Source organism: Triticum dicoccoides, chromosome 1A (assembly GCF_002162155.2).
Source record: "Triticum dicoccoides isolate Atlit2015 ecotype Zavitan chromosome 1A, WEW_v2.0, whole genome shotgun sequence".
NCBI lineage: Eukaryota > Viridiplantae > Streptophyta > Magnoliopsida > Poales > Poaceae > Triticum > Triticum dicoccoides.
The window spans coordinates 211582989-211598123 of NC_041380.1; the positions used below are offsets into that span (position 1 = coordinate 211582989).

At 42.6% G+C, this 15135-nt stretch overlaps 1 protein-coding gene across 1 annotated transcript in view; it reads left to right on the plus strand.

Moving 5' to 3' along the window:
• Positions 1-3479, plus strand: part of LOC119266910 — a 27888-nt gene extending 24409 nt beyond the window's left edge. Inside the window, exon 6 of the mRNA XM_037548189.1 lies at positions 2508-3479. Coding sequence (XP_037404086.1) covers positions 2508-3108 — 601 coding nt within the window. The 3' untranslated portion in view covers positions 3109-3479. The remainder of the gene's footprint in view (positions 1-2507) is intronic.
• The last annotated feature ends 11656 nt before the right edge of the window (positions 3480-15135 follow it).

Here is a 15135-nt window from a genome sequence, read left to right on the forward strand (position 1 = left end):
CACAACCAAACAAATGAAGTGTCGAATAATCAGGAGAATGATCAAAAAGACGCTCAAACAAATGCCACCTTACAAAGCAGCAAAGGGCTGGATGTTTATGAGATAGGTGGAAGTGGAAACAGCCTCAGCCCAGAAGTGAGGTGGAATAGCGGTGGCGATCATCAATGCCTGAGGCGTCTCAAGAAGGTGACGATGCTTGTGCTTAGCCACACCATTCTGAGCATGGGCACTGGGACAAGAAAACTGAGCAGGAGTGCCCTGCTCAGCAAGGACACCATGCAACATCTTGGAGATATACTCACCAGCGGAGTCATCACGAAACACACGAATAGGCCAAGATACTTGAGTGTGGGTCATAGCAGCAAAATGCCTATATATATAGGCAGAACCTCACTGCGGGAAGACATAAATAAAGCCAAGTGTAGCGAGAGAAATCATCTATAGAAGTCCTTAAACCGGAAGAAGAGCAGCAGCCAACCCGAAGGAGAAATTGCAGCGATGGCAACACAAGATTGGACGGGGAGGGCGAGTTGTGGAGCCCAACAAAAAACCTTAAACCCGGGTTCATGATACCATGTTTGCATGCTATCTCTATCGTGTAGCCCGTGGGGCTTATATTTATTACATAAGACTTGGTGTACAAGGAAAGGAAACATAGCCTAATAGGTCTCCTAGATCTAATACTAATACTCCTTAACAAAGTAAACCAGAACTAGGGAGGTGAGTCTCCTCAGCATAAATCTTAGAAAGCGCCTCCATAAGAGAACTATGGCCACGAGCAAACAACAGAGTGCACCATGGATCAAACTCCTTACGGAGCCGAGAAAAGAACTCCCGTAGACGCGATGAAACTCTAAGTTGGACTGGACAGCCTGGCAACAATGAAAAGTACGACAACCAGCAGTGCAAAGAGAGTCAAGCGGGTGCTAGATAGCAGAATTCTGTGCGTAGAAATAATGAACAGAAGATCGTCGGCGACGACCAATGGCAATGCCGGTACTCGGGTGCGTGAGCGGGCCAGTGATCTACGGCGAACTAGCATGATCCAAGGACGTATACGACCTTGAGGCTCCATTGGGCGCTGGTTTGCTTGCCACCGACGTCCGTGACCTCTAACAACGGCGAGCGGTGACGTCTTGCTACTGGACTACATGCTAAGGGTAGCTACCAAACATTGCAGAAAATAGGGGGCTTCGGTATAGGAGCTCACCATGAACACAACGGTGTGCTTGGATCGGTCAAAGGACGTGTGGAAAATAGGGGCTTCTGTAGGTGGAGGAGGAGAGCGGCAACGTCGAGGGAGGGTAGAGGGTGGCTAGGGCTAGGTCGGGGGCAGCTATATAGGCCGAGGCGACGCTGTTCAGCCCGTCAAATTGACGTTGCCGTCAACGTGATCGTGGGATCGTGCTGCCATACAGAGGTAGGGAATAACCAGTGCAAAGGGGTATTTGGGCTGTGGGTTGTGTGACTTAAAAGAATTCCTTCTTCTTTTTCTTGTACAAAAAATGGAATATCTTCTGTTTAAAAATGTTTTGGAGGTTCAAATGAGATCCAATCTTTATGAAATTTTTTGTGAACCTTCTCTGGAATATATCAAAGCCTCACAAAAAGATTCATAATTTTTGGAATCATGTTTATATTTTCTGAAATGTAAATCCATTTAAAATCAATTTCAGGTTTGAACTAAATGTAGGTGATAGGTTAGGGATAAAATCATGAAACAAATTGGGTAGCCTCTAAGTATTGTAGAAAGGCTATGTGCTAAGTTTGAAAGGCTATCATGCAATACACCAAAAAGAGAAATGGTTTTGTAATTCCCTAATAAAATAAAATGATAAAAGTAATTATTGTTTGAGTTTGGTTTATCTGTGAGGGTTTAACCACATATCTCTATCGTGTACTAATTACACACATGACACATCTAGTTCGTTTGTTACTACTGGGAAAAATCAAAACCACATATCTGTGAAAGTCTTTGGAAAATCCAAACAATATACATGTCAGTACAAGGTTTGCCTGTCTCCGGTGAGGGAGGGGCGATGATGGCGGCGCGTCTTCGGCTCGCTCCAGTGCTTGTAGTCGTTGCTAGGTGGTCTACGGGCATAGATGTAATTTTTATTATTTCTTGTGTTTTTTGTACTGCCATGATGTTTGATGAATGGATCGGAAGTTTTTTCCGGAAAAACAAAGAATGAAAAGAAAAACATAAGTAATAACATACAAATATATCACATTAGTGCACTGCAATCACACTTGCAGTTGAATTTCCCGGGGTGCTTTTACTTCATACCTACTCCCTCCGTCCCATAATATAAGATCGTTTCGCAAGCTAAAACAGCTTGCAAAACAATCTTATATTACAGCTTGCGAAACGATCTTATATTATGGGACGGAGGGAGTAGTTTACACTATTTCCTGTCAGAAAACTAACATGCTATCTGTACATGCAAGACATTTTAAAATTTAACTGTCTCATTGTAGTTGTTTTCTTATTCTTTTACCATCAGGTCACTCATTGTAGAAGCCGAGAAAGCTGCAAATGCTCTTGAGCCTGTTGCAGCGAAAATTCCATTTGCCCAAGCATCACTTATAGAAGCTAGAAAGCTTGTTACAGAGGCAAGAATGTCACTCGAAGGTGTTGATGATAATGATGGGCCAGCAGAAAGTTCTTCTGATGATACATCCGATGACTCGGGTGTATCGGAACTGCACAAGTTGGAGAATCAAAATGACCTTATTAAACAAGAGAATAAATTTGTAAATGGAATGAAGCTACCTCCAAGGACTGTTAATGGCATGGATTTCTATTTTGATGTGTCTGCACTAGGTGAAAAGGAACAACTCAGTATGTTTCAGAGGATAGAGAACTCCATGGAAAGAGCTTATTTGCTTCCTTCAGCTTTTTCAACAGCTCAAGATGTGAACGGAAATCCTGGAACAAATGATCTATATATCAGTGAGCAAGTGGTCAATAACGACCAGATCGACCGGATTGCAGCAGATACAACAGAATTTATTTCAGCAGAGCCACTAGAGGATGTGTCCTCACCTGCTAATAAGTCTAAGATGAGATGGGTACGTGGAAGACTAGTTGAAGGAGAAGAATAAACTAGGAGGTCTAAGGAGTCAAATCCTTGGGAGACTCATCATTAGAAAATGCTTGGATTTGCTTCCATTCTGCTAGGATCTGCAATTTGCAACAGGGAAATGCAATACTTGGAAGCAGATGCTCGTTGTTATCTAACTGGTGTGGACGGGATTGATTGGGATTCATTTATTGTTGGCATGTTCCTCCCTGGAAGAAATTGACGAGCATTCCAGGGAACGGCCTTCTGATGAGCATTGTAATTAGTAGTTGGGACTTTAGAAATTGCCCTCGGGTGTAGTCAGTTATAGGAGAAAACTGACTATAAATCATGATTAAGACGATATATTTATGGAATGCAATTCCCCTCAGCCCGTGTTTATTAGGCCCCTCACTTTGAGCCAAAGTTCGAGCATACCGCGTAACAAAAAATTTGTTATATGTAACAAAACTATATAAATGAAAACTTCTTTCCAACACGAATCAAACAGTATAAATTTTACTGACATTCTCTCCGCCCATAATATAAGATGTTATCACAACCTATGTTACTTACAAAGCTAGGGTTTCTGCCACCTGCCGGGGCAGCCGTAGATCCGCTCCTCCGATGGCCCTAGGGCCATGGGGACGTGATGGATCTTGGCAAGGGCCGGCGGGAGGGCTCCGTTTTTAGTTTTTCTTTTTTTTGCTAGGGTTCGTGTCCTGCTTTTAAGATGAGATGACGACGACTTTCTAAAAATGGAATAAAGGTCTTCCCGCCTAGACCTTGTTCTGCCGGTGCGTCTAGCAGCGTTGGTGGATGTGTGGAGGTGTGTCTCTGGTGGATCTATCTTTAGTGGATTTGCTCGGATCTCGTCATTGTTCGTCTATGTTCGTGTGTCTTCGAGTTGGATCCTTCTGATCTACGTTATTCTTCATCCACGGCGGTTGCTATTTTGGTGTGTTGGTCCTATGGGGCCTTAGCATGATGACTTTCTGACTATCTACTACAACAAGTTGTGTCCGACTCCGATGATGGAGGGGCAATGATGGCGGCGTGCCTCCGTCTCGATTCAGTGCTTGTAGTCGTCGCTAGGTGGTGATGAGGACATCAATACCATTGTTACACCCACAGCCCCTACTGCTACATATACGGGACCAATTACTAGAGCTCGCGCACGCCAATTAAATTATCAGGTATTTTCGTTTCTTGGTAATGATTCTAATGTTCATGAGAATATGATGCTGCCTAAATTGGATACATTTGTTTTGCTTACAAATGAAGGGCCTAGCTTGGAGAAGGATGAACATTGGAGCAAGAACAAGCATGGAGATGCCATGCGCAAGGGGAACAAGAACGGAGTTACAAGTGATGATTTCAGGACTTTGAAGCCACCATAATGGGTGCATGAAGCCTTGGACGAAATATACAAGATGCCACTTCATAAATTTCGTCCCGAGGCTATTATAGATGCTGCGTCACCTTTTTATTGGGCCAGGCCCATGTAATTTCGAAATACATAAGTATAGGCTATTTTTAGAGTCCGTATGTGTGGGGAAACAAGAGATAGGGTTGATTTCGGACCCCTCCACCAAGGGCCACGAAATTCCCCCTCTCTTCCTCCATATATACAGCCCTTAGGGCACCGTTTAGACTTTGGGTTTTGTTTAGATTAAAAGTTCACCATAGCTGCAACTTCGCGTACTTCATTTGTGTTCAACGACCAGACAAAGGCGTCACAGAACCCCACCTTGATCAATAAAGCTTTCATCTTATATTCGCAATATCCAGATTGCAATCTTAGTTTCTTGCTTGTTCTTCGTTTGCTCGCAGGAAACAGACCCTCGTGGTCAGGTTGATCGTGCTCCGGCGTGGTCAATAACCTCTCGGAGTTGGTTTAGCGACTGCTAAGGCGCGACGTCCTCGCACGTTCGTAGTCGGATCGTCAAAGTCGACTTCCACCAAAGCGAAATCCACCATCTCATCGAAAGACGGGACACCTTTGCCTCTATCAAGTGGTATCAGATTTTCAGGTTGCTCGGTGAGATTTTACAGTTTTTCGTAGTTTAGATCGAGTCTGTTCTTCACACCTATAGTCCACGAAAAAGCCAAAAAAAAATAGGGTTAGTTCATCACATCCGAACCAATCTGAGCCTTGCATAATCTTTTCTGTATTTGCTTTGTTGAATTTGCGGTTGCATCGTCGTGTCCAGTTGCTGGTCTTAGCGTCTAGTCTTTTAGAGTTTCGAGTTCTGTTCACAGGTTGTCACGTCGCCGCTGCCATATATCACCACCGCATCATCATCGTCGCTGTTGCCATATACCACCACCACATATTCACCGCCAATCCGAATCCATATACGCCACCACATATCCGCCGCCATCACGCCAATCCGAGTTCACCTGCAACATATATCCGCCACCTGTCCGTGTTCCACCAGATTCATCTCCGCCACCAGTCCGAGTTCCACCAGATTCATCTCCGCCACCAGTCCTAGTCCGAGTCCAGTAATTGTTGCATTGTTCTCGATTTCCAGATCACGCGATACTCCGAGTCGTGACAGAGAAGGACTCCCCAACTTCCGAGCCATCCGCAAAAGAAAAATAGTTCCAATTTCAAAAAAAAAAACTAAGTCTGGAAAATTCTGGCTAGGCAGTTTTTAGACCATTTGTAGACTTTTTCGAAAAAAAATTGTTGCGGAGCAAAAAAAAAAAGAGGAAAAAAGTGCAAAAAAAAAAGAGAAAAAAAATTCAGAGTGTGCTCCTTCCTTGTTTACGTGCCGCGCCGTGATTTTGTTGGTGTTCTAGGCTCGCGTCTCTAGCACAGTCTAGCCTAGGACCAGCACAGTACCGTCGTTGAGCGTTTATTCAACTTTGCATCTCTGAATTGATTATTGCTGACCCTTTTTGCTACCATATTATAAGCCTTCCCAACTCCACATACATCTACGTCGTGCGTTTGACTCTCCCTGGTAATCGCTCTATCCAAGCTTTGAGAGTTTTGACTACAACGGTTGCCGATCACCGCCTGTTGCTGGGTAAGAACTGGTAAGAATTTGAGTTTTGCTTGACGGATTTGTGACACCCACCACCACCACTTGTTCGTAGTCTGTAGGATCATATTCTTGTGTGTTTCTATTGCTGCTAACCATGCCAGGATCACAAGCCGACGAGATTGACTGGGAGAATTTATCGAACAAGGAGCTTCATGATAAGTTTCAGCAAATGATGACTGAACAGGTGCAAGATGTGCTGAACAATTTTGAAGAGGCCATGGAGAAGATCACTGGCCTTGAGAAGACGTTCGAAACAAAGCTCGATAACAAGTTTAATGAATTGCTCGCGCATCTTCCACCACCACCACCCGCTGCACCTAACGCACCTCTCCAACAACAACAACAACGACTACCTCCACGTCGCGAAACAGACCTCCGCCGAGCAAGCCGTGTTCCTCTTGCGTTTGGCCAAACTGTTGGTGCTACTGTTGATACTTCTGTGGCTCCTGCTGCTGATGCGGAGGAGGATGATTATGTGGGAGATTATGAGGATGAGGTTGATCAAAATCAGCACTACGTGCAGCCACCTGTTCCACCACCAGCAGGTCGACCTCAGGTATATATTCGTAATGGTAGGCCTGCACCACCACCTCAGGTACGAGATGATGTCCATATTCCTAAACTGAAATTGAATATTCCACCATTTGAGGGTAGATATGTTCCTGATATATATCTTACTTGGGAGTTAGAAACTGAACAACGATTTACATGTTTACAATATCCTGAGGAGAGACGAGTTGCTGCTGCTGTTTGTGCTTTCACTAGTTTTGCATGTGTATGGTGGTCTGAACATTGTAGATTATATCCTATTCCAACTACTTGGGCTGCTTTGAAAGCTGCTATGCGTACGCGTTGGGTTCCACCATATTATCAACGTGAATTGCTTCAAAAATTGCAGCGTTTAAGACAAGGGAAAAATTCTATAGAAGAATATTATCAGGAATTACAAACTGGCATGATTAGATGTGGTATTGTTGAGGAGAATGAAGCTATGCTTGCACGATTTCTGGGTGGATTAAATAGAGAGATTCAGACCATTCTAGACTATAAGGAGTATACTAATATCACTCGTTTATTCCATCTTGCTTGTAAAGCTGAACGTGAAGTGCAGGATCGACAAGCATTGGGGCGAACTAACTTTTCTGCAGGCCGACCTTCATCATGGACACCACGTGCATCTTCTACTTCAACTGCACCAGCACCTCCATCCGGTGCCACCTCCAGCCGTGATACAAGAAAACAGGCACAACCACCATTATCTGCCAAGAGCGCACCTGCGGGGCCTGCACAGCGTTCTTCTTCTTCCATGGCATCAACAGGGCACAAGTGATATTATTTGTCGTCGTTGTAAGGGAGGAGGTCATTATGCGAGAGAATGCAAATCTCCGCGTGTGATGATTGCTACCGCGGATGGTGGATATGAGTCCGCTAGTGACTATGATGAGGAGACTTTGGCTCTTATTACACGTGAAGAACATGGTGGAGATGATTCTGATCATGAGACGCAATACATGGCTCCTGAAGACGCTGACAGGTATGAATGTTTAGTTGCTCAACGTGTTTTGAGTGTGCAGATCACACAAGCTGAGCAAAATCAGAGGCACAATTTGTTCCATACCAAGGGAGTTGTGAAGGAACGTTCTGTGCGCGTCATCATAGACGGAGGGAGCTGCAACAACTTGGCTAGCATGGAGATGGTGGAGAAGCTTTCTCTCACCACAAGACCACATCCACATCCTTACTACATCCAATGGTTCAACAACAGCGACAAGGTTAAGGTAACACGTACTGTTCGTGTGCATTTTAGTATCTCTACATATGCTGATTATGTTGATTGTGATGTGGTACCTATGCAAGCATGTTCCTTATTACTTGGTAGACCATGGCAATTTGATAAAAACTCTGTACACCATGGTAGAAACAATCACTATACTCTTGTTCATAAGGATAAAAATATTACTTTGCTTCCTATGACTCCTGATTCCATTTTGAAAGATGATATTAATAGAGCTAATAAAGCAAAATAGGAGAAGAATAAGAGTGAAAATCAGATTGTGGCAAAAGAATTTGAGCAACAAATGAAGCCTAATAATAAACCATCTAGTGTTGCTTCTGAAATTAAATTGAAAAGTGCATGTTTATTTGCCACCAAATCTGATATTGATGAGATAGATTTCAGCAAATCTGTTTGCTATGCTTTTGTGTGCAAAGAGGCATTATTTTCATTCGAGGACGTGCCTTCCTCTTTGCCTCCTGCTGTCACTAACATTTTGCAGGAGTTCTCTGACGTCTTTCCACAAGACGTGCCACCGGGATTACCGCATATTCAAGGGATTGAGCATCAGATTGACTTAATTCCCGGTGCTTCACTGCCAAACTGTGCACCATACCGTACCAATCCAGAGGAGACGAAGGAGATTATGCGTCAAGTACAAGAGCTTCTCGACAAAGGTTATATACGCGAATCCCTTAGTCCTTGTGCTGTTCCTATTATTCTAGTGCCGAAGAAGGATGGTACATCACGTATGTGTGTTGATTGTAGAGGCATTAATAATATTACTATTCATTATCGTCATCCTATTCCTAGGCTAGATGATATGCTTGATGAATTGAGTGGCTCTACAATATTCTCCAAAGTTGATTTGCGTAGTGGATACCATCAAATTCGTATGAAATTGGGAGATGAATGGAAAACAGCATTCAAAACTAAGTTTGGATTATATGAGTGGTTAGTCATGCCTTTTGGGTTAACTAATGCACCTAGTACTTTCATGAGATTAATGAACGAAGTTTTACGTGCTTTCATTGGACGATTTGTGGTAGTTTACTTTGATGACATATTGATTTATAGCAGATCTTTGGAAGAACATTTGGAACATTTACTTGCTGTTTTTATTGCTCTACGTGATGCACGTTTGTTTGGTAACCTTGGGAAGTGCACCTTTTGCACCGACCGAGTATCTTTTCTTAGCTATGTTGTTACTCCACAGGGAATTGAAGTTGATAAAGCCAAGATTGAAGCTATTGAGAGTTGGCCGCAGCCCAAAACGGTCACACAAGTGAGGAGTTTTCTTGGCCTCGCTGGATTCTATAGGCGTTTTGTGAGAGATTTCAGCACCATTGCTGCCCCTCTCAATGAGCTTACAAAGAAAGATGTGCCTTTTCTTTGGGGTACCGCACAGGAAGAAGCCTTCTCGGTATTGAAAGATAAGTTGACACATGCTCCTTTACTCCAACTTCCTGATTTTAATAAGACTTTTGAGCTTGAATGTGATGCTAGTGGAATTGGATTAGGCGGTGTGTTATTACAAGATGGCAAACCTGTTGCATACTTTTCTGAAAAATTGAGTGGGCCTAGTCTGAATTATTCTACTTATGATAAAGAATTATATGCTCTTGTTCGGACTTTAGAAACATGGCAACATTATTTATGGCCCAAAGAATTTGTTATACATTCTGATCATGAATCTTTGAAACATATTAAAAGTCAAGCTAAACTGAATCGTAGACATGCTAAATGGGTTGAATTCATTGAGACTTTTCCTTATGTCATTAAACACAAGAAGGGAAAAGAAAATGTTGTTGCTGATGCATTGTCTCGCCGCTATACTATGCTTTCACAACTTGACTTCAAAATATTTGGTTTGGAGACCATCAAAGATCAATATGTGCATGATGCTGATTTTAAAGATGTAATGCAGAATTGTAAAGAAGGAAGAATGTGGAACAAGTTTGTCGTTAACGATGGATTTGTGTTTCGTGCTAACAAGCTATGCATTCCAGCTAGCTCCGTTCGTCTTTTGTTGTTGCAGGAGGCGCATGGAGGAGGATTAATGGGACACTTTGGCGTGAAGAAGACGGAGGACGTACTTGCTACACATTTCTTTTGGCCAAAGATGAGACGGGATGTTGAGCGTTTTATTGCTCGATGCACTACATGTCAAAAAGCTAAGTCACGACTCAATCCTCATGGTTTATATATGCCTTTGCCTGTACCTACTGTTCCTTGGGAGGATATATCTATGGACTTTGTTTTAGGTTTACCTCGAACAAAGAAGGGGAAGGATAGCATATTTGTTGTCGTGGATAGATTCTCGAAAATGGCACACTTTATACCATGTCATAAAAGCGATGATGCTGTTAATGTTGCTGATTTGTTCTTTCGTGAAATTCTTCGCTTGCATGGTGTGCCAAATACTATTGTTTCAGATCGTGATACTAAATTTCTTAGCCACTTTTGGAGATGCTTATGGGCTAAGTTGGGGACTAAACTGCTTTTTAGTACTACTTGTCACCCCCAAACTGATGGACAAACTGAAGTAGTCAATAGAACGTTGTCTACTATGCTTAGGGCTGTTTTGAAGAATAATAAGAAAATGTGGGAGGAATGCTTGCCTCATATTGAATTTGCTTATAATCGTTCATTGCATTCTACTACTAAGATGTGCCCTTTTGAAGTTGTGTATGGTTTCCTACCTCGTGCACCTATTGATTTGTTGCCTCTACCATCTTCGGAGAAGGTTAATTTTGATGCTAAGCAACGTGCTGAATTGATTTTAAAAATGCATGAGTTAACTAAGGAAAACATTGAGCGTATGAATGCTAAATATAAACTTGCTGGAGATAAGGGTAGAAAACATGTTGTGTTTGCACCTGGAGATCTTGTTTGGTTACATTTGCGTAAGGATAGATTTCCTGATTTGCGCAAATCAAAGTTAATGCCACGTGCTGATGGTCCCTTTAAGGTGTTAGAGAAAATAAATGATAATGCATATAAACTTGAGCTGCCTGCAGATTTTGGGGTTAGTCCCACTTTTAACATTGCAGATTTGAAGCCTTATTTGGGTGAGGAAGATGAACTTCCGTCGAGGACGACTTCATTTCAAGAAGGGGAGGATGATGAGGACATCAATACAATTGTTACACCCACAGCCCCTGCTGCTATACATACTGGACCAATTACTAGAGCTCGTGCACGCCAACTAAATTACCAGGTACTTTCGTTTCTTGGTAATGATTTTAATGTTCATGAGAATATGATGCTGCCTAAATTGGTGATAGAGGCAAAGGTGTCCCGTCTTTCGATGAGATGGTGGATTTCGCTTTGGTGGAAGTCGACTTTGACGATCCGACTACGAACGTGCGAGGACGTCGCGCCTTAGCAATCGCTAAACCAACTCCGAGAGGTTATTGACCACGCCGGAGCACGATCAACCTGACCACGAGGGTCTGTTTCCTGCGAGCAAACGAAGAACAAGCAAGAAACTGAGATTGCAATCTGGATATTGCGAATATAAGATGAAAGCTTTATTGATCAAGGTGGGGTTCTATGACGCCTTTGTCTGGTCGTTGAACACAAACGAAGTACGCGAAGTTGCAGCTATGGCGAACTTTTAATCTAAACAAAACCCAAGGAAAAGCTACTAGATGGATCTACTTATATAGGAGCAAGGGGTGGCGGCCAAGGAGGTGGGAGGACGTCCCAAGGCAGCCTAAAACTAAATCTAGGTCGTACAAGGCCAATGGGCCCAAGTGGAGGTGATGTAACACCTTTGGACTTGTAGTTTGACTCGGATTCTGCTGCAGCATCAGATTGTTTCGTCCACAACTCAACGCTCCGGACGAATTTTAAGGTGATTCCAATTGGGTTGGAAAGTGCACGAAATCTAGTTTCCAACAAAAAAAGAATCACCCAATTCGGAGTCCGTATGAAAAACTTGTGTGTGTTTTGAGTCAGGTATGTCTGTGCAGTCCGAATCTGAATCCAGAACGTGAGAGACTTGGACTCTATCTTCTCTTGGGCCAAAAGTGACGTGAGAGAACTTTTTGGACAGCAAATAAACATCTCTTTCTTCCTTATCTTCATATGTGGATTGTACAAATGTCCCATACACCTGCAATTAGACAAAACACAAAAGTGTGTGAAGTATTTTTGTTCTGGATAACACAAATAGATTATTGAATAGTTTGCACTAGAAATCACCTGACAAATATGCATATATGCAATATTTTTGGTCATATCCAAGGTAGTCATGTCCTCATCACTCTTCCATCTTCGGAGAAGGTTAATTTTGATGCTAAACAACGTGCTGAATTGATTTAAAAAATGCATGAGTTAACTAAGGAAAACATTGAGCGTATGAATGCTAAATATAAACTTGCTGGAGATAAGGGTAGAAAACATGTTGTGTTTGCACCTGGAGATCTTGTTTGGTTACATTTGCGTAAGGATAGATTTCCTGATTTGTGCAAATCAAAGCTAATGCCACGTGCTGATGGTCCCTTTAAGGTGTTAGAGAAAATAAATGATAATGCATATAAACTTGAGCTGCCTGCAGATTTTGGGGTTAGTCCCACTTTTAACATTGCAGATTTGAAGCCTTATTTGGGTGAGGAAGATGAGTTTCCGTCGAGGACGACTTCATTTCAAGAAGGGGAGGATGATGAGGACATCAATACCATTGTTACACCCACAGCCCCTACTGCTACATATACGGGACCAATTACTAGAGCTCGCGCACGCCAATTAAATTATCAGGTACTTTCGTTTCTTGGTAATGATTCTAATGTTCATGAGAATATGATGCTGCCTAAATTGGATACATTTGTTTTGCTTACAAATGAAGGGCCTAGCTTGGAGAAGGATGAACATTGGAGTAAGAAATAGCATGGAGATGCCATGCGCAAGGGGAACAAGAACGGAGTTACAAGTGATGATTTCAGGACTTTGAAGCGACCATAATGGGTGCATGAAGCCTTGGACGAAATATACAAGATGCCACTTCATAAATTTCGTCCCGAGGCTATTATAGGTGCTGCGTCACCTTTTTATTGGGCCAGGCCCATGTAATTTCGAAATACATAAGTATAGGCTATTTTTAGAGTCCGTATGTGTGGGGAAACAAGAGATAGGGTTGATTTCGGACCCCTCCACCAAGGGCCACGAAATTCCCCCTCTCTTCCTCCATATATACAGCCCTTAGGGCACCGTTTAGACTTTGGGTTTTGTTTAGATTAAAAGTTCGCCATAGCTGCAACTTCGCGTACTTCGTTTGTGTTCAACGACCAGACAAAGGCGTCACAGAACCCCACCTTGATCAATAAAGCTTTCATCTTATATTCGCAATATCCAGATTGCAATCTTAGTTTCTTGCTTGTTCTTCGTTTGCTCGCAGGAAACAGACCCTCGTGGTCAGGTTGATCGTGCTCCGGCGTGGTCAATAACCTCTCGGAGTTGGTTTAGCGACTGCTAAGGCGCGACGTCCTCGCACGTTCGTAGTCGGATCGTCAAAGTCGACTTCCACCAAAGCGAAATCCACCATCTCATCGAAAGACGGGACACCTTTGCCTCTATCAGGTGGCCTACGGATCTGGATGTAATTTTTATTATTTCGGGTATTCGTTGTACTGCCATGATTGAAGATGAATATATCAAAAAATTTCTCGCAAATAATAATAATAATATACGAGTATATTGGTTGTGATAACATCTTATATTGTAGGAAAGAGTAAGCATTATACTTTGCAAACCAAATCTATGGTTAATGTACCCAAAATACAAGAGAGTGTAATAAACCCCTTATAGGGATCCAAAGTACAATTATTATGTTGATAACTTTAGCATTAGTAGTCTGATAATGATAGCTTCGTATCCTGATAACTTTAGTAGTCAAGTGATAACTTTAACATGAGCAGCCTCATAATTATATGATTAGCAGTCTGGTAATAACTACATAACAGTCATGATCCAAAGTACAATTGTTATGTTGATAACTTTAGCATTGGTAGTCTGATAATGATAGCATAGTATCCTGATAACTTCAATAGTCAAGTTGTAACTTTAACATGAGCAGCCTCATAACTATATGATTAGCAGTCTGGTAATAACTACTCCCTCCGTTTCAAATTACTCGTCACAGAAATAGATGTATCTAGAACTAAAATACATCTAGATACATCCATTTCTGCGACGAGTAATTCGGAACGGAGGGAATACATAACAGTCATGTTGGTAACTATAACACGTGCAGCCCGGTAACTACGTAAGAGTCATGTTGATAGCTGTAACACACTACATAACTGTTCCAGTTGGTAACTGTAGTATGAGTACCTTGGTAACTATGTCATTAGTAGTCTGGTAACTATATCACTAGTAGTCTAGTAACCACTCCCTCCGTTCCTTTATGTAAGGTGTATTGTTTTGGGCACGGTGACCAAGACACCAAATTATAGAGATATTAGGACAAAATTACCCTTGGACAATTTGTTTCTTAGGCAAGTAAATCAGTTAGATTGGGAAAGAAAGAGATATAGTGATGCGGAGCATCCTACGGTCATCCCTATGGACCTACCTTCGTCTCCCACGACACCACGTGGACCAATGACTAGAGCTCGAGCAAGGGCTATCGAAGCTAAGGTGAACTCGCTCCTCTTCAAACTTACATACTCCCTCCTTCCCAAAATCTTGGGTGTATTAGGTATTAGCATGAAAATTAACGGATTGATGGTTACGTGAGCCATCGCACAAGGTAACTGAAAAAAACGAGTGGAGCATGCACGATCTCCTTTGACCCACTCTTTGTTGACCGATCCAATCTCAAACGGTGAGAGGTAGTTCCTGTTTTCCTTTTTCCCACAAAAGTAGCTATCGTTAGTGGGGCTGTAACTGCGCGTCTTGTATTATGAGATTGCATGCAGAATTGAATACACCCAAGATTTTGGGAAGGAGGGAGTATTTCACATGTGAGACATGGCTACTACCTCAAACAGAGACCTTGTGTGTGATCAGGTACTTGGAGGAAGGCCATGAAGCTACTACCACCAATGAACAAGATGGCGAGGGCACCAAGTGCGAGCACCAAGAGGAAGGGCTGGCAAGATGTGATGTAGGGTGGAACCCTAGGGGCCGATCTTTCATGATTTGGAGGGGGATTCCTGAAGAACACGGCGAACACACGAGGGAAAACGAGAGGGAACACTCGAATCAACGAGAAACAGTCACACATGTGCTAGAT